We start from the raw sequence: 20757 nt of genomic DNA on the forward strand, positions 1-20757 counted from the left end.
TATGACATGATGATGCTTGTGTTCAACAACCCCGTTTTGAGCATGAGCACCAGGGCAAGAAAGCTGAGCTAGCGTACTCTTTGATGTTAGGAATTGTCGAAAAGTATCAGATAAATATTCACCACCAGAATCACATCGAAAATTTTAATCAGCGCAAAGAACTGGGTGTGAACCATGCGAGCAAAAGACTTATAATAGGGAGCAACTCAGATTGACGTTTTATGAAATAAATCCAAATATAACAAGAATGATCATCAACAAAAATGACATAATATTTATTACAACCCTTTGAAACAAAAGGAGCTAGACCCCAAGCACTAGAGTGAACAAGATCAAAAGGTCTAGCAGAATGAGAATCACTAGTATAATAAGGAAGTTGTATTTGTTTTCCAATATGACAACTCTTACAATAAAAGCTAGACTCAAAAGGTGTATGACCTAAACAACCCGATTTTATTAAAGTGTACAGACGAGATCACGAGAGCCACACAAATGACCAAGACAATGATGCTATTGGGAAAAAGAAGCAACAGAAACCGATGCTGCCGAAAGCACACGTGCCGAAGATGTAGTGGATGAAGGCACAAGGTGTCTAGGATGTAGAGGCGAGGGGCAGTTCTACGGTGACGACCAATCCCAGTTACAACCTTTGTGCGACGATCCTAGTATACAAAACAAGATGAGTCATCAAATCGAACAAAGTAATTGTTTTTTTTTTCTCGAAACACGCAGGAGAGCTGCGTGTAAATTATATTAAGAAAGAGAAAGGTCTGAGAACAGACCAGGGTACAGACGACTCCTTACGGAGGTCGAAAACACAAATACAGAAACACACTCATCCCTTATCTATGACACAACAGCAGGCCCTCCTAAACTTAAGGCCATAAGCCCCTAAGCCCTCTAGCCCCGGCCATACCCCACAGCGTAGCATCCTCATGGATGTGCTGCAGGATATCTCTAGTGCTCGGGGAAGCTCCCTCGAAGACACAAGTGTTTCGATGTTTCCACAGCCACCAAGCCACAAGGATTACCAACGTGTTAAAACCTTTTCTCTTCTCTTTAGGAACCTGGCCTTCAGCATTGCTCCACCAATCTTGGAAAATCATGTCCTCAGGCCCAGGTGCCAGATGTTGCATCCCCACTTTACACCACACCTGCCACCAAATGTTTCTAGAGAACACACAAGAGAGCAAAATATGCTGGATTGTTTCTTCATGTTGATCGCAAAAGAGGCAATTGTCATGATGATCCATACCTCGCCGGGCCAATCTGTCAGCCGTCCAACACCGGTTGAGAGAGGCTAGCCAAATGAAGAATTTACATTTGGGAGGAGCCCAACTCTTCCAAATTCTTTTAGCCGGCTCAAAGGATGTTGTACCGTTCCAAAAGCTGTTATAAGCCGTCTTAGAGGAATAAAGGCCAGAGGCGGAAGGTACCCAAATGTGGACATCAGAAACTCCTGTCTGTAAATGAACATCCTGAATTAGATCCCAAACCAGAAGGAACTCCCTGATGACAACAGCAGTCAGACCCCCAGAGATATCCTGAATCCAACTATTATCAGCAAGAGCCTCCTGCACCGTACGTCCTGTCCTGACCCTACTCGGAATACGACTGAATAGGTAAGGGGCAAAAAATGCAATAGATTGTCCTTGAATCCATCTATCCATCCAAAAGAGGGTTGTGGCACCATCCCCCACAGAAGAGTGAACCGAGGCCCGAAAGAGAGCTTCAGCATTTGGATGAACTTTTATGTCAAACTCAGTCCATGGTCTCTCTACCTGTGTTTTTCTGAGCCAGAGCCATCTCACATTAAGAGCCCAACCAAGGATTTCCAGGTTGTGAATACCCAAGCCGCCGAACTTAAGCGGACGACACACCCTTGTCCATCCAACAGCACAATGGCCTCCCTTGATATCTTTTCTGCCCTTCCAGAGGAAACCCCTGCGAATCTTGTCAATGGCTTTGATAACCCATTTAGGGCATAGAAGGACAAGAAGATGGTATATAGGAATGGCAGTGAGGACAGCCTTAACCAAAGTCAGTCTTCCAGCATTGGTGATCAGGGCAGATTTCCACCCTGGCAATTTGTCAGCCACCTTGTCAATAAGCTCTTGAAAAGCAAACTTTGGAAGCTTCTTTACCGAAAGAGGCAGTCCCAAATATCTACAGGGGAACTGCTGCACATTACAAGGGAAAATCTCCTTGGACATGACAACTTGCTGCTCATTACAATGTATGGGTGTGATGCTACATTTGTTGATATTTGTGACAAGACCTGTAGCTTCCCCAAAAATCCTTAATATTTCCTTCAGCAAATTGAGCTCATCAATTTCAGGCTTTAAAAACAGCACCACATCGTCTGCATATAAGGAAATGCGTTGGCCCCTACCGCGCCTTAGAAGAGGTTGCAACAAACCCATATCTTGCGCCTTCAGTATCAGCGAGTTGAGGACATCCATAACAATGATAAAGAGCATAGGGGACAGGGGATCCCCCTGCCTAAGGCCTCTTCTGTGATGAATAATATCTCCAGGCTCACCATTAACCAAGACCCTAGTAGTGGAAGAACTCAGGACCCTTGAGACTATTCCACACCACAGAGGACCAAAACCCAAATGCCTAAGAACCTCAAAAAGGAAGGTCCAAGAGACCGAGTCAAAAGCCTTTCCAATGTCCAACTTCAATAAGATTCTAGACATTTTTTGCCCATAAATAGCCTTGGCTGTTTGCTGCACCATGACAAAATTATCATGTATACTTCTACCTTTCACAAACGCACTTTGGTTCACAGAGACCAAGTCAGGGAGCTTAGGAGCAAGTCTATTAGCCAAAATCTTGGTAACAATTTTTGCAAAACTGTGAATTAGGCTTATTGGCCTGAAATCCTTCACCTCAATGGCCTCACTCTTCTTTGGCAACAAAGTAACATAGGCTGAGTTGAGCAGATATAATCTAGAAGCATCCCCCTGCCAAACTTTCATCAAGGCTGCCATAAAATCCATTTTGATGATAGGCCAAACCTTTTTATAAAATCGACCTGTGTACCCATCTGGCCCCGGAGCCTTGTCAGAAGGAAGCGACCTGATGGTGTGCCAAACCTCCTCCTCGGTGATCATCTGCTCAAGTTCTTGGAGGTTCAACGGACATCTATGAAAGGCTTCCAGATTTAGGGCTGAAGCTCTGGGAGGGACCATTCCAAGCAGCGAATTATAAAAATCCCAAACAGCCTCTTTCTTCTCCTTTTGATCAATGATTAATCTGTTTTGAACCTGGATTTTTCCAATAAAATTCTTCTTTTTCCTATATCTGGCGTGCTGGTGAAAGTATTTAGTGTTGGCATCACCCTCTTTCATCCACAACAGCCTACTCCTCAAACGGGCTATGGTTCTCTCAAGGGAAACCAGAGCCAAAGAATGATGTTTTAATCGTTGTCTTAGCCACTCTTCCTGTGGGGATAGAGATCTAGAATCTCTTGCAATTTCCAGCTTATGAAGAATTTCTTTAGCCATCAACATCTGTTTTTTTATGTTGCCCACCTTTTTCTGACTCCAGGAATGCAGATGTTTGGACAGCCTCATGAGTTTCCCAGCAAAACGCTGTAGAGGGCAGCAGCCCTCCAAAGGTTGCAGCCAAGACTGCTGCACTTCATCCATAAAACCCTCCATTCTTGTCCAAAAACTTTCAAAATGAAACCTTCTTTTTCCTTGTACGAGTTCATGCAAACCAAGCAAAAGGGGACAGTGATCAGAAATCAAGGAAGCTGAGCTTTGAAGGACAGAGTTTGGATATAAGGTTTCCCAATCTGCAGTATGGAACACCCTGTCCAAACGGACCAGGGTGGGGGAAGATCTCTCATTGGACCAAGTGTATTTCCTTCCAAGTAAAGGCAGCTCCTTCAGATTCAGCTCGTTTAACAGACGTCTAAATCTTCCCATCATAGCTCTGTTTAGGTTGCCATTGTTTTTATCTTCAGCTCTGTAAATAAGGTTGAAATCCCCCCCAATCATCCACGGGCCATTGCACAAATTACGAATCAGTTGCAATTCCTGCAGGAATAGAATCTTGAGGTTATCCAATTGGGGACCATAAACTCCAGTGAGCCACCAGAGGGTGCCATCAGTGTGCTGGAACTGAGCTGAGACTGAAAAGGTGTCAATTCTATATTGAGTAACCTTGCACGAAGAACTTTTCCAGGCCAATAAAATTCCCCCCCTAGTGCCAACTGCCGGGAGCGTTACAAATTCATCAAAAACAACTCCCAGGAGAGACGCAACCATGAAACGAGAAATAGAACTCTTCTTTGTTTCTTGCAAACATACCACGTCAGGACAAGTATTATTGACCAAAGCACGAACCCCATCCCTTCTGACTTTTCTATTCAAACCTCTAACATTCCAAAAAAGAATTTTTGAAGGACCCATAGGAAACAAAGTCATCAAGAACTACATAGCCATGGGAGATGGCTCACAATATATCCTCTGGACCTAGGACAGCAGGCAGCACCTGGACATCCTGGAGATGGATATCGACAGGCACTGACCAACCGAACAAAGCAGCCAAGGCTTTAATATGTGATTCAGACAGGGGAGAGTTGAACAGCCTGCCATATTTTTCAAGAGCTTTATCGCTGAACGCCTCATCCGCATCACCAATATCCATTGTTCTTAATAATTCAAATTGGATCTGCCTGGTTGCGTCATTAGGGGTCCTCTTTCTTGCCAATCTGCTACTTCGGCGAGGGATAAAATCAGGCGGTAACTGCTTACATCCCCTTCGGAGAGGCACCGGCGGGGGGAGCAGACCATCTGTCTTCTTTGTCACCAAGGCAACGAAATCACAAACCAGAGTTGTGTCTTTAACATGATCAGGTTCCACTGAAGTATCTTCCAGTGGGCTAGGCGTCTGCTGTAAGGGATCCCTCTGCCTTCTTCTGCTGTAAACCTTCAATGTTGGACAGCCCAGACCTGCAGCCACGCACTGGCCTATTTCTTCAGCAGTTCCAGCCAAAGAGGACAGACAACGGGGCGAGACTAGCCCGTCAAGGGCCCGTCCCAGCGACTCGTCAGCTTGTCTGTCAGGGAACAGCTCTTCAGCCTCGCACTGGCCTTTTTCTTCAGCAGTTCCAGCCAAAGAGGACAGACAGCGGGGCGAGACTAGCCCGTCAAGGGCCCGTCCCAGCGACTCATCAGCATGTCTGTCGGGGAACAGCTCTTCAGCTTCTTTATCTGGCAGCAACTCCTCAGCCAGCAACTCCTCAGCTTGTCTGTCTGGCATACCATCCGGCACACGCACGTCCCCCACATTGAGCTCCGCGCCCTCAGTGGAAGGGCGCAGCACCGACGGTAGGACCTCTGCCGCTTCGCCCACCGCGCCATTGATAGTCTCCCCAGGCGCGATCACCAGGTCATTGCCAACTCTTCGGGAGGGCTGCTGCGACCCTAGTCGAGAAAGGGCCGAGCGACGCCCGCCGTCCGAGCCGCGTGACTGACGTGGGGAAGAAGGCCTGAAAGGAAGGCCTCGGCTGCCACCAGGCTGGTGTCCGCCGCCACCTCCCGGGGTGTGGCCGCCATCGCCATCGGGGGAAGAACCATCACCATCATCCGCAGGGAGGGCGCCATCTTCAACCGGGACAGGGGTAGCCAATATGTTTAGTTTGTAGGATAAACATCTCTTCACACCAGAGCCAGGACCTTTCTCCATGATAAGGAGATCCATATTACGATGAAGCTTCGCCGGATTGATACACCACGCTCTCAACATGAAGGATGAAAAATCCGACTTCAACACGGTCGCCGGGTGTAATTCATCGATAATACAAGAGTCACGCAGCAGCTGTTCGGCGGTAGCTCTTGACCACGCATGCGCCGGAATACCCCTAATCTCCACATCCAGTAGCACTGGTAAAGATGCCGTAGACGCATTCGCACAGCGCGTCCACCTCTTGAACACCAGATCAAACTGGGGACCTCTAAAGATCTTTCCTCCATTGAGCACCCTTGAAACTGTATCTTCATCGGGAAAAAACACCAAGAAATCTTCCGGCAAGGTCCGATGAATAGACATGTTAGCTCTATTGACGTTGAAACTTTGAGCTATTTCTTCGATGATGTCAACTGCTGGAACCTCAGGCCTGGTACCAGTAACTGCGACTAACAGGGCCTTCCGCAGCGCAGCCTCTTCCCTTGCCAATTCAGTGGAGAAATCCAGCACGCAAGAAGGGGTCTCTACGCAAACAACATGTTGCACAGCCCCCTCCGCGCCCAAACCACCAGAGGAGGCAGAAGCAGGGGACCGTGATCGCTGCTCCTGAGTATCGCCAACTGCAGCCCGCCGCCGCTTTGCCCTGCGCCTCTTCCTCCTGCCTCCAGCTGCCGGTGGAGTAGACTCTCCGGAGCCTCGTGCCATCAACGGGGGGGAAAGGAGTTCACCCCCGGTGGCCGGCTGCGACGGAGAAATCCGCCTCCACACCGAATCTCTCCGCCTGAAACCTCCATGCTGAGCAGGATCTTGCATCGCTCCAAGGCGCTGCCACACTGGAACCCGACCAACCTGATGCTCAGGGTGCGCCTTCCGAGCTACCTTAAGCGGGCACCCAGGGGCACGGTGGCCAAAACCCAGGCACCGAAAGCAGCGGGAAGGACGACGGCACGAAGCGACGAAGTGAGAGGGTGAGAGACAGTTGAAACACCGCCCTCGGAGGTCCTCAGGGGACCATCTACGAGGAGCGGGAGGGGGACGTCCAGAACGCCTACGTGCCACCACCTGCCACCCGCCCTCCGAAGGAAGCGACCGCGCCGACCCTTGGGAATGCACCAACTGGTCGGCCTCCGAAGACCCCACCGCACCAGCCAGAGAGGCTCCGCACGGTCGGGGAGAGACTGAGGACGGAGGCGTGGGAGCAGGGTACCCGACCAAGTAATTGTGATATATAATTTGTCCAATTGAGAGAAGATTCATGGACAACTCAGGTACAAATAATATATTAGGAATAGTAAAGTGGGGAATGCAAAGAGAACCTTGGTGGGTTATGTGGCATAAAGTACCATCAATAGTTCGAACAGAACCATCTTCGGTGACAGGTTTGGAAGAAACTATGTCTGATCAGATGTCACATGAAAGGAGATCCCCGGAGTCAAGAGCCCAAGACGATGATAAGGCTGTAGCAGGTGAAGTAGAAGCAATAACAACTGAACCTCTATGTGCAGAACCAGTACCACGACCACGAACGATTCTTCGTGCACGAAAATTAGTTAGTTTCATGTGGCATAAAGTACCATCAATAGTTCGAACAGAACCATCTTCGGTGACAGGTTTGGAAGAAACTATGTCTGATCAGATGTCACATGGAAGATCCCTGGAGTCAAGAGCCCAAGACGATGATAAGGCTGTAGCAGGTGAAGTAGAAGCAATAACAGCTGAACCTCTATGTGCAGAACCAGTACCACGACCACGAACGACTCTTCGTGCACGGAAATTAGCCAACTTCTTTGGAAATTTAATAAAACAATTATCGGGCCGATGAGTGTTCTTGTAATGCGCACAAGGTACTAAAGTGGAACTCCTTGACTTCTGAGCAGCAGCCAACACACTGTAAGAGCTAGAACCAGTAGCAGAGAACATAGATTTGAGGCGAGTCTCTTCAGCTAATAGATCAAACAATGCCTTAGCCATGGTGAGAGTATCAGAACTGTGGAGTAGCCATGCTCGAAGAGTCATATTCAGCCTGGACTCCCATAACAAATTTATATGTGAAGATTTTTTCAATAAACTTATGTGCCGGACATGGATTAGCTGTATAGGCCGATACCATGAATATCAAAGAACTCATCAAACGATAAAAAACAGAACAACACTCATCAATAGACATATCATTCTGCTTAATAACATGAATTTGTTGCATGAGAGTGTGTAAGAGAACACCATTGTCCTGAATAAAACTGTCCTTCAAACGAGACCAAATAGCTTTAGCAGTTGTGAACTTGGACATGCTCGTAATTAGGGACGGTTTAGTGTTATTAACCATGGCATCCATTACTTTGCCATCATTGATCTGCCAACTTTTGATTTCAGCAGCGCAAGGCAGGAGGATCTTCAGTTAAGTGAAAAAGCAAACCATGACCACATAGTGCAGTCTAAACAAAGAAAGCCCACTCTAGGTAGTTCTGACCGTCAAGAATGATGTTAACCACAATAGCATTGACTGACATGGTGTTCGATTGATGCGTGACGTACAAAGGATGTAAATAAGACAAGCACGAAAAGGTAAACCACGCAACAACAGTAGCAGCGGTAGAAGTAACCAACCAGAACTAGTGAAGAGATGGCCCGATCCTTGTCTCAAACCTGATTCTCTGTCCCAAAGAAGCAGCAGAAGCCCTCAACAGTTGCAGACACTGGGAGAAGACGCCACCGACGAGTAGCAGGAACAATGCTCGTGAAGGAGTTCGCGCTGGCAGCTAAGGCGAGGATGCGCCTGAAGGAGTCCGCAGAGGGGGAAGATGCTCGTGAACGAGTTCGCGCTGGCAGCAGATGCAACCGTGCTTGATGAATCCACGACTAGGGGAGGACACGCCTGAATTGGGGAAGGAGACTCGACGAAGACCGATGCGGGCGCGACAACAGTCTGGAATCTGGATGGGATCCGGCTGCAGCGGCAGCAGGTGACCGCGGAGGCGGTATGGATGTTGACGGCGACAGCGATGGGGAGAAGCAGCGGTGACGGTTAATGCGGTCGAAGTGACAGCAGAGGTGGCTGTGGATGCAACCTAGATGGTTTGGAGCCGCGACCGCGGCTGAATTGGGGCCACGACGGCGGCCGAGACAGGGGAGCAACGACGACGACGATCGATTGGAAGACCATCGTCCAGATTGGGGTAGACTGGCAGCCGGATTAGGAAAGACCGGCAACCAGATTGGGGAAGACTGGCGGCCGCAAAAATGAATCAGGAACCCTAAACTGCTTCGTTACCATGTTACTAACCTTGGATTAGAGAGAGTATGGTTAGTGATTAGTCCTTAGGACTTGTATATAGACATAGATAATATGGGCCTTAACATCTATGACGATGGCTAGTGTTGACGGAGCACAAGGAGGCCAGTAGGGGCCTTGCACACGACCGAGCAAGAGGGACGGGTTTTCCTTAATTTTTGCTCAATTAGATTGATACATCTCTCCTTATATAGAGAGAGGCTTACTTGACTCCTAAGGGAATATCCTAACCAAAACTTATCTCTTTCCTTATCCTAACTGACCAAATCAGTCTAACTTATCTCTTTCCTTATCCTAATCAAATCAATCTAACTTATCTCTTTCCTAACAAACTAAACCAATCTAATCTATCCGGCACTCTACTTGCCACAACAATTTAGGTAGAATGTGTTTGGAGAAATAGTGATTAGTTGTTACAAAAACTCAAGGGCATAGTGTAATCATTGGTATTAAATCTTATGACTTTTAAGATCTTTTTGATGCAGCCTTGGAACTAAACGTCTTTGTATTTATGTTTTTCTAACACTGTTTTCTCCTGGCAGCTTCCCAAACTAGCAGATGATGATTGCTTAGCCGTCCTGGATCTTGTTCAATCACTGTTTGTAGAACAGTTCTTCAGGTCTAGCTCTAGCATTGGCCTCGATAAATTGAGTTTTGTGTGTTAGACTAGTACCTTTCTTTTCTGCCCTCAACTTAATTCATACTTTGAATTGCAGGGTTCGAGAATATTTTTCAATCCATTCATTGCTGCAGGTACATATAAATTGTTGAATCTTGTTTTTCTTATTAGAAATTCATTTAAAATATTGATAGACACGTTAAGTTTCTTACTATTGGAGATATTTATATGGCCGTAGGATGTATTGATTCATTGTCCTTTTGTGCAGCTGCTAATATATCTACTTTGCCATCCAAGCTGGGAAGTTAGAAAGGTAGCTTACGATGTTACCAAGAAAATTTTCTCAAGCTCCAGTGGTCTAGCCGAAGATATTCTATTTTTATTCACAGACTGGTTGTCACTGGTTGGAGAGAGACTGTCAATATTGAAACAAGGGTATGCACCTAATTTTTTTGTCTTCCTTTTGCAATCATCTGCTTTCCATTGTGTTGCTTTTTCTTCATCTGAATTCTCATAATTTGAATATCTTGTGTCCTGACACTTCTTTATTCAATCAGTGATATGGATAGCCCTTCGGATTCTCAGCTACCATTCTTTCCATCTACCGAGGTCCTTGTCAAGTGTTTGTTTTTGATTGCACCTTATGCTGTTGTGCATAGTCTGAGATCATATTCTCGAATTATTTTGTGCTCCCACCACCCTTGCCTTACCAGCTCCTCAAGCCCAGCTGGCGTATATAAGGTTTGGATCTTGCTAGCTATCTTCTACCAAATTATTTCCATGTCTGATTGATTTCATCATTTTTCAGAGGTTGCAAAGAAGGCTTAGACAAGAACAGATCTTTTTTGTTGACTTAATTACTCCCAACATCTCTGTTATCTGCAAGGTAATTCTGAAATTTGGACCTCTTTTCAAGGAAAAAGTCTAAATTACCCCCTCAAGTTTGACCTATGTCTAAGTAACCTTCTAAACTAATGTTTGGTTCAATTTATTTCTCGAACTATTTCAGCTGGCCCAGTTTACCCCTTAACAAGATTTTTTTTGTTTCTTGATGTACAACTTGAGTTATAATTTCAAATTTTGTCGAGGACATCATAGTTTTGTGTTAAATAATACATCATACATTTTTCATTATAATTTTGAAAAGTTAGGACATTTAATGATAGATAAACACTCGAGATACAACACATAATAATGAAAGACTAATAATTTCTAACATAAAATACAATGTCTGCTATCATCTCACAAAATTTGACATTAAAACTCAACTTGTACGTGAAGAAACAAAAATGACCAATCTTGTTAAGGGGTAAACTGGACCAAGTAGTTGGGAGAGTATATCGAACCAAAAGCTAGTTTGGTGGGGTAATCTGGACATTGGCCATAATTAGAGGGAGTAATTTGGAGTTTTTCTTTTTTTTAATGTATATCACGGGCTTGCTTTAAGGCTAACATATATTTTTTTAATCTCTGTTTGTTCGCAATACTTTCGTATCCATCAATAGATATTAGGTCTTGATACCTTGTTAAGTTAACATAAAAAATGCATTGAAATGGAGCATGCTAATAAAAGCACACTATGTAGTACATTTTTATTATCACAAACTGAGTTGTTTAGTGGCAGTGACTAGCCTTATCAAAATTGGCACATTTTGAAATCTGCCTGGAACAAGGTAGGTTTATCATGGTTGGTTTACTCTAGAGAAGTTCATATAGTTTTATATATAGTTTTGATGGAAGTTTATTATGGTCTTGGTCTCTTGGGCCACATTTTCAAAGTTAGCATTCACATAACTTAAGATGGCAATTTCTTGGTTCTTGCAAACATGCGACAAGAGAACATTGCAAAAAAGGGTCCAAAATATATTTTTATGGGGAAATTGGCTAGTTCTGGTAGCCCATCATAAATTCTAGACCTGCCTGGTTTTGAGGTTGCAGTATTTGAAATTCCTTCTCATCTGATGGTGTGGCCTGCTGACATGTCAGTTGTGGAAAGGTGAACCACGCCCATGTCTTTATCATGCCTAGTTGACTATGTGCTCCATGAATCTATTTTGAATGCTACTATATATTGCTTCTTATGGAAATCCTGTTCTGACACATTCTTTATCTGTGCAACCTTTTAGTATTGTTGTTACATACCATCCAAGTCAATAACCAGTAGATTTGTTGTTCAGGAATTACTTTCACAGGATGGTCTATTTAGTTCCAACAATCAAGTACAGAGTGCAGCATTATGTTCGCTATCAACACTTATGACAATTACTCCCAACGACACATTTCTAGAGTTTGAGAAGGTTATCTTATCACTTAGTTATCTCAAATGGTGCTTCTAATATCTTTCCCTGACATTTTATTCATCTTTTTATTTTTCAGCACTTCATAGGACTCCAGGAGCGCACCTTGCACGATTCCTTCTCTGAGAGTGATATTAAGGTGGTCTTTGAAGATTTCTTGATGAAATTTGGTCTAAAATAAATAAATAAATTTCTTAGAAGTCTTTTTGTTAGGTTATTGTGTTAGAATCCCGTTTAGGGTTTAGGGTTCTCCCCGTGCGTTGTGTTATTGCCGGAGGGGTCTCGGCCTAGGGGCCTTTGTAATTAGGGGTTGACAAGTCTTGTCTCTCCTATGTTCTTTTTTTCTTCTTAATATAATGACACGCAGCTCTCCTGCGTTTGTTCAAAAAAAATTACTTTCTCACCCCTATGTAATGGGATAGACACAGTTAACTCAAGTCTATTAATACATCACCCATCCCTAAGATAGGGTTAGGGTTTTCCCACATGGTATGGAGCTAGGTTTCAATTTCAGTTTTTCTCTCTCCCCTCCCACCTCCCCTAGCTGCCGACAACTCTTCTCTCTGCCGACCATCTCCCAGTCGCCGGCGCCTGTCCTCTGTCGCGCCCCCTCCTGGCCAAGCCGAGCTGCGTCGCCGTCCTGCTCAATGCTCACGACGTCCACTTTGTCTAGACGCATGCGCCTGCGCCACCAGACCCGCTGGCCAACCTTTCCTGGCTAGATCCGGCCGCCCTCTCCATCCATCGCCCAGGGCCGCCGCCTGGTCACGGGCCTTGTTCGTCGTCGTCCTAGGCTCGCCCCGACATCGGCCGACGCTGTCCCAGGCTCGCCCCAGGCCCGCCTCGACGCCGTCCGTGTTCGTCCGCCGCCATGGAGCCCACCGGCACGCCACAACGACCTCGACACCCCGTCGTCTCCATCCTGGTGCCTGATCGACAGTGTGGTGCTCTCGTGGCTCCACGACACCATCACCGTCGAGCTACATGACATCATCCGCGACCAGGTGGACACTGGCCGACAGGCGTGGCTCGCTCTCGAGGAACAGTTGCTTGGGAACCGGGACGCTCGGGCACTCCATCTTGACGCCCAGTTCCACCAGTTCTTCCAGGGGGACATCTCCGTGGGGGAGTACTGCCACCAGATGAAGGGCATGGCAGACTCCCTCTGCGACCTCAACAAGCCGGTCGCCGACCGTACCTTGGTGTTGAACCTTCTACGTGGCCTCAGCCCCCGCTACAACCACCTGAAGGCTCTCATCAAGGGGACCGTACCATTTCCCACATTCCATGCCGTGCGGAACTAGCTTCTCCTCGAGGAGCTCACCATGGTGACTGGGCACCTTCTTCGGCCCTGGCTCTCTACAACGCTCCTCCCGGCGGTCAGCCGCCTTCCGGCGGGCAGGCCCTCGTCCTTTATCGACCGGGGCCCCTACTCGCCCTCCTCCCGCGGTCCCTGCGGCTCCTCACTGGCTTCCACCGCCGACGGAGGTCGTCGCTCCCGCAAGGGCGGCCGCGGCTCCACCCAGGGTGGTCCGTTCGACCTATAAGTGACCAGATGGGCCGGGCTATATGGGTCGGCACGAGGCACGACCATTTTGGCACGACACGGCACGATAGTAACCGTGCTGGGCCGACACAAGGTCCGTCATGGGCCGTGCTTGGGTTTAGGTACAAGCCCATCGGGCGGCACAAGCACGACCCATTTAATGTCGCCCCAGTTAGCACGATGCTAGGCACAGATAGCCTATCAAACAGAGCATGACCTAGCATGACCCGTTTGTGGCCCAACATTACTTGTTCTAATCTAGCCCACCACATATATAAATATGACCAACTTGACCCTCACTTTCAAGCTATTTTCGAGTTCTGTTATAAAAATGGAGAAAAATAAGCAACAAAGATAGGAAAAAAATAAGTTATTTTCGAGCCCTGTTACAAGGTTGGCCTTGGGCCGCCCGACACGATATCACGACACAGCACGATAGCCCGACACGGCTCGTTTAAAACTAGTCGGGCCGTGCTTGGTGTCGGACTTCGGCCCACGGACGGGCACAACACGACCCGCTATTTATCTGTGTCGTGCCTCAACCTGATTAAATCGGCACCACCCATTGGCTACGTATACTCCGGACGGGGTTGCGGCTAGGCGTGGCCGTCATTCTTCAACCCCTAGACCGGGACCATCGCCATGTGGCTAGACTAGGCCCCGAGTGCCTCCCGTCCTTCGGCGCGGGACCTCATGACAGCGCCTCCCTACGACATGCCTCCTCCGCCTCCATACGACATGCTACCGACGACCTTGGCTCCACCTCAGCTTCGACAGTCGGGGACCCTCACCGCGACTCCTTGGTCATCGTTGGCTGGAGGCTGGGACCCTGCCGCTCTCGTCGCCGCCTATAACACCATGGCGATGGCCCCACCCTCCTCTGACTTGGTCATCGACTCCGGTGCCTCCTACAACACCACCCCCACCGCAGGCACGCTCTCTCGCTCCCATCACCCTCATTCCTCCCATCCCCCCTCGATCGTCGTTGGAAGCGGTTTCACTCTCCCAGTCACCTCAATAGGTGCCTTTGTTCTCCCTGGGATGTTCTATCTCAACGACGTTCTTGTAGCCCCACACATCACCCATAATCTTCTTTCTGTTCACTCGACAATTCTTGTTCCATTGAGTTTGACCCCTTTGGTTTTTCTGTGAAAGATCTAGCCACCAAGACCTCTCTTGCCCGCTGTGACAGCGCGGGGCCACTCTACACGCTTCGGCCTTCCACCACCGGCGCGTCCCCACCTCCCGACCTGGTCTCCACCAGCTCCTCCACCACTTGGCATTGTCGTCTCGGCCATCCAGGACCTGATGTCATGACCAAGATTACTAGCAGTTTAGATCCTTCATATAGTTAGGGGTGACAATGAGCTCTAAATTTTACACTATATAATTTAAGGATCGGATTAGGATTGGGCCTTATTTCTATTCATTTTTGAACTAGAAATAATTTAGGGCCCTAACAGATTGTGAAGAAGCATTTGGATCACGATCCATTACCACCCCTACATATAGTAGGGAACATTTTGAGGGTCTCTGTCATGCTTGTCAGTTTGGCTGACATACTCGTCTCCCATTTACTACTTCTCGGGTTGAGTAGGCTTTTGATCTGGTTCATTGTGATCTCTGGACCTCCCCTGTACTCAGTCTCTCTGGCTATAAATACTATTTGGCGATTTTGGATGATTTTCCCATTTTCTTTGGACTTTTCCTCTTCGATTGAAGTCTGACACGTGCACCACTCTCACACACTTCTTCGCCTGGGTATCCACCCAGTTTCGTCGTCCGATCTGTGCCCTGTAGTTTGACAATGGCCGCGAGTTCGACAACCACGCCTCCCGTTCTTTCTTTCTCACTCATGGCGTCCAGTTGCGTCTCTCGTGCCCCTACAGCTCTGCCCGAAACGGCTGGGCCGAACGCATGATTCGCACCACCACTAATATGATCCGCTGCCTTCTCTGCTAGCTACTGGGTAGAGGCCCTGCACACCGCCACACATTTCCTCAACCACCTTCCCTCGAAGGCAGTGAGCCACACTACTCACCACTTCGCCCTGTACGACACAACCCCCTCTTACGACCACCTTCGCGTGTTCGGCTGTGCCTGCTATCCTAACACTTCCGCCACCACCCCTCATAAGCTATCTCCTCGCTCCACCCGTTGTCTCTTCCTTGGCTACTCACCTGGCCACAAGGGGTATCGTTGTCTTGACCTCGCCTCACACCGCATTATCATTTCTCGTCACGTTGTCTTCGACAAGGATGTGTTCCCCCTTGCTGTCTCCTCCCCACCCACCGATCTCGACTCCCTTCTTGAGTTCAATCCGGTTCCTCCTCCACCCCAGGCGCCCCGCCTTGCGCTGTTGCCTGCACCACGTGCGACCTCGACGCCTCCGCTCGCGCCTCGTCCCGTGCCATGCGCGGCCACGTCGACCCCGCCAGGGCCACACATAGCCCCATTGACCCCGCCTGCACCACGCGTGGCCCTGTCAACCCCGCCTGCGCCACGCGCGGCTTCGTCGACCATACCTGCGCCACGCGCGGCCCCGTCGACCACACTTGTGACACACGCGACCCCGTCGACGAGGGCGACTCGCTTCACCGATCCCGTCGTTGTCTACCACCGCCGCGGGCACGCCACTCCCTCGGCGCCCCTGACTAGGGCCCATCGATGAGCGCGACTCGCTTTGCCGAACCCGTCGTCGTCTATCACCGCCGCGAGCCGACCATGTCCGCGGCCCCAGACGTCTCGACGGCCCGCTCCGAGCCGTGTGTGTACCACCCGGTCGCCATTCACTGCGACCTCGGGCACGTCCACCCGATGCCGACGTTCTCGTCCCCATCGACCGGCTGATCCTGGCAGCTGATACGACTACCACTCCTTCGGACGCCTCCCCGGTCCCCTCCGTTCGCACCGCCCTCACCGACCCACACTGGCGTCGTGCTATGGAGGAGTACGCGGCCCTGCTGGCCAACCACACTTGGGACCTGGTGCCATGTCCGCCTGGCACCAAGTGGTCATTGGCAAGTGGCACTTTCGCCACAAGCTGACCACAGACGACTCCCTTGACCGCTACAAGTTTGACCCCTCCGGGGCTTCACCCAGCACCTCGAAGTGGACTACGACGAGACCTTCAACTCCGTTCTCTCCCTCGCCCTCTCTCGGGATCGGGCGATCCATCAACGTGACGTCAAGAATGCCTTCCTCCACGACACTCTGACAGAGACTATCTACTACAGCCAGCCCACCGGCTTTGTTGACAGCGCTCGTCTGGATCTGGTCTGCCGGCTGAACCGCTCCATGTACGGCCTCAAGCAGGCGCCACAGGCATGGTACAGTCGCTTCGCCTCCTACTTGGCCTCCATCGGCTTCGTCGAGGCCAAGTCGGACACCTCCCTGTTTATCTACCGGTGCAGCGACGACACCGTCTACCTCTTGCTCTACTCCGACCTACATCGCACAATCGTGACCCTTCAGCGGGAGTTCGCGATGAAGGACATGGGGCCCCTCCATCACTTCCTCGGCATCACCGCCGAGCGTCGGCCTCAGGGTCTCTTCCTCCACCAGAGTTAGTACGCCATCGACAGCCTGGAGTGAGCTGGCATGTCTGACAGCAAGTGCTGCTCCACCCCTGTGGACACTCAGGCGAAGCTCTTTGAGGACGACGGCCCCCCGTTGCCGTCACGACGTCCTATTGGAGCCTCACCGGCGTGCTCCAGTACCTCACATTCTCCAGGCCCGACATCGCATACGCCGTCCAGTAGTGCCTGCATATGCACACCCTGCGGGAGCCCCACCTCACCACCCTCAAGCGAATCCTGCGCTACCTTCGTGGCTCCCTCGACTACGGACTCCTCCGTCCATCCCCGACGTCAGAGCTCGTGGTCTACATCGACGTTGACTGGGCTGGCTGTCCCGACACACGCCGGTCCACATCCGCTTATGCCGTCTTCCTGGGCGCCAACCTCGTCTCCTAGGCCGCCAAGCGACAGCTTGTCGTCTCCCGCTTCAACGCAGAGACTGAGTACCGTGTCATGGCCAACATCGTGGTAGAGGCCTCCTGGCTGCGCCAGCTGCTCCACGAGCTCCACAGCCCCCTTCAGCGCGCCACCCTCGTCTACTGCGACAACGTCAGCGCAGTCTACCTCTCCACCAATCCCGTGCAGCATCAGGGCACGAAGCACGTGGAGATCGACCTGCACTTCATCCGCGAACATGTCGCTGTCGGTGACATTCGGGTTCTCAGCGTCCCCACCACGATGCAGTTCGCCGACATCTTCACCAAGGGGTTACCGTTGAGTGTATTCTTAGACTTTCGATCCAATCTCAACATCTGTACATGATAGAGTTGTGACTGCGGGGGGTGTTAGAATCCCGTTTAGGGTTTGGGGTTCTCCCCGTGTAATTACTCTCTCACCCCTATGTAATGGGCCAGGACCAATTAACTCAAGTCTATTAATACGTCACCCATCCCTAAAATAGGGTTAGGGGTTTCCCACATATTGCAATAAATTTAGGTCATAATGGTCCAAAGTACTCTCTTGTTGAGGCAAGAACAAATGATCCAATTCATGATTTCTTAAGAATTGAGTTAGTCAAGCCTACTATTTTGTATACACGAAGAAGGTATGATAGGACAAGTGTAGGACTGATTCCCAAACTCTTTTTTTTTTGCGCAAACTCAAACTTTATTTGATGTCTACATTACCGGTATAGTTTTATTGCTGTTTCTTTTTGCTTCATGCATGAAAGTTCTTTTTTTCTGCTCTCACAAAGATGGTTTGTGTTGCTTCTTTGGTTCCACAAACTTTCCCACCATATGATGCAGACAATGTCCATACCAATCTTCTATTTTTCTCTCGAATATGGTGTACCAGTTTTCTCACACTGCATAATTTATGCATTAGAATATTTTGAGATACTAGTTGTACTAAAGCTCTTGGATTCCATGATATCTGGAGTAGCCTAAATGCTGACATACAAACAAGGTTTTTAATTTTTTGCGAGGTAGTTAGGTTGTGTGCAATTAAGGTCTACTATCTTTTGCTTTTGTGCCTTTTATTACTAGCCTCATAATTTGCTAGAGTTCTTTTTGAGCATAGAGTCTTACAGATTCTTCTAAATCCAATGCAGATATTCTATACTCCAGAGGGGCAGTTGTCAACCGAGCAAGGAGTTTACATTGCTGAGGCTGTTGCTAACAAAAATACAAAACTTGCAAAGGGGCGTTTCCGTGCATATGATGATCAAGATGCAGTAATATTTTGTTCTTGCAAATTATTATTTTTTAAATATTTTGATTGTACTTTGTTTGTGATCAACATGTAGCTTCTGAGTCTTTGCCAGGAAAAAAAATACTACCAAGCATGCAATCTAGACATCTAGTATTATTATTCGATAGCCATGTGAATATGGCTTTATCTTATTGTATATATCAATTTTTTTGTTGGTATAATTTGTAGGAGACAGCTCGGTCTATTGTCCCTGCAAAGAATGAGAAGAAAGAATCCTCAGGCATTGGCAAGCGAGAAACTGGGAAATCTACAAAAAGGACTGGTAATTCAATCTCTTAGCCCTGACACAACATATGCACATTGTGTGACTTGGTGAAAACTTATGCACAAAATTTTCCAGCTCCTATAGACAAGGCTAAGACTGCTAAAGAGGAGGCCAGAGAGTTGCTCTTGAAGGAGGAAGCATCTGTGCGTATGAAGGTTGGGCAAGTGCAGAAGGATCTCTCCTTAATGTTGGATGCTCTTGGCAAGTTGGCTATTGCTAATCCTATATTTACTCATGGTCAACTGCCGTCACTGGTCAGCAATCTTTTTCTTCCCTCTGTAGCTTCTTTCTGTTTTCACCGTTACTAGGCAGCTAGCCCATATATTGTGCTTGTCAGGACTTCACGACAATGAAGGTTGCTAGATAGAGGGAACAATATGCACTTCTAAGGATAATATTCAACACAGTAGCATACCTTGTTTACTGAAGGTTGAATTTCGAACCTACAAAACTACCCAAAAAATTGAATAATTGATCTGAAGTAAATTTTGAACCTACAAAGCTGCACCAAGGTTTACATTTTTTGTTATTTTTTTCTCTCGAACACGCAGGAGAGCTGAGCATCATTAAATTAAGAGGAGGAAAAAGTCCAAAGTGGACCAAAGTACAATGCCCAAATGGCAGAACAACCGACCCACTAACCCTGTTCTGCACATTGCCCCAGCCTCCTCCTGCGCAAAAATGACAGCAGGAAAAAAGAGGAGGCAAACAGCAAAGTGCCAGCAGGCCCCACACACGCACCTGCACTACTCAGAGGCTCCCTGGACCTAAGAAGTGCAACATCTAGGCCTAAGCTCTGAAGATGCTTGTCTGACCCCAACAAACTAACTCATCCAAGAAAACTCTTTGAATTCTGCTTATGGAAGGGCTGTCACCATCAAATACAGCCTTATTTAGATGGAGCCATAAGCACCAAGCCCCCATGATGATGACACTGTTGATGCCTCTTCTTTTAGTTTTGTGCTTACACACCTTCCTCCACCACTCAGCAAAAGATATCTCATTAGTCTCACGAGAAAGATTAGCAAGCCCCAATGGTGTAAGAATGCAATGCCAAAACTGTCTAGCAAAAATACAAGTGCACTAGAGATGTTGGATATTTTCTGGCTCCTGATCACATAATGGACATACCTCTGGGTGATCCAATCCTCTCTTCTGCAATCTATCAGCCGTCCAACATTTATTCCTTATTTCCAACCATAGAAAAAATTGCATTTGGGTGGAGCCCAAGACTTTCATGGTTCAAAGGTAACCGAACCCATGAAAAAGCCTAATAGCAAGATCTAGAAGAGAACTGCCCAGATGAAGTATGGATCCACACATGCTTATCAGCCTCTTGTGTAAGCATCACTCCTTCTAAAGCATCCCATAACAGCAGGTACTGCTGCAACCCAATCAAAGAAAGAGGGGTCTCGATGTCACGGACCCACTGGCAATCTTTTTTTTTCTTGAACACGCACGAGAGCTGCGCATCATTAAATTAAGAGAAGAAAAGAGTCCAAAATGAACCAAAGTACAATGCCTTAAAAGGCAGAACACGAGACCATCAAACTCCTGCTGCGCACAGTACTCCAGCCTCCTTCTGCGCATGAAAACAGCAGGACACAAAAGGAGGCAAACTGTTAGAAACTGTATCCTGGCTGACGCCTGGCAGATATGCCGGCCGCCCTATATGGAAGTATTGTCTCTGATATAGATAGAGAGGATTAGGGGAGGATCTCAATCACTATGATTGAGGATCTGATTG

General features: G+C 48.1%; 1 protein-coding gene across 3 annotated transcripts in view; it reads left to right on the plus strand.

The window, feature by feature from the left end:
- Positions 1-20757, plus strand: part of LOC103656035 (protein ILITYHIA) — an 84632-nt gene that overhangs the window by 22416 nt on the left and 41459 nt on the right. For all 3 annotated transcript variants that reach the window (XR_002269368.3, XM_020552933.2, XM_020552934.2), the window contains exons 9-18: positions 9535-9611; positions 9709-9745; positions 9880-10046; positions 10169-10352; positions 10420-10497; positions 11789-11908; positions 11988-12047; positions 18585-18707; positions 18914-19007; positions 19086-19264. Coding sequence is in view for 2 of the 3 variants with exons in the window: in XM_020552933.2 (XP_020408522.1) it covers positions 9535-9611; positions 9709-9745; positions 9880-10046; positions 10169-10352; positions 10420-10497; positions 11789-11908; positions 11988-12047; positions 18585-18707; positions 18914-19007; positions 19086-19264 (1119 nt within the window). In the remaining variant the exon portion in view is untranslated. The remainder of the gene's footprint in view (positions 1-9534; positions 9612-9708; positions 9746-9879; positions 10047-10168; positions 10353-10419; positions 10498-11788; positions 11909-11987; positions 12048-18584; positions 18708-18913; positions 19008-19085; positions 19265-20757) is intronic.

This window comes from Zea mays, chromosome 4, assembly GCF_902167145.1.
Source record: "Zea mays cultivar B73 chromosome 4, Zm-B73-REFERENCE-NAM-5.0, whole genome shotgun sequence".
NCBI classification, from domain to species: Eukaryota; Viridiplantae; Streptophyta; class Magnoliopsida; order Poales; family Poaceae; genus Zea; species Zea mays.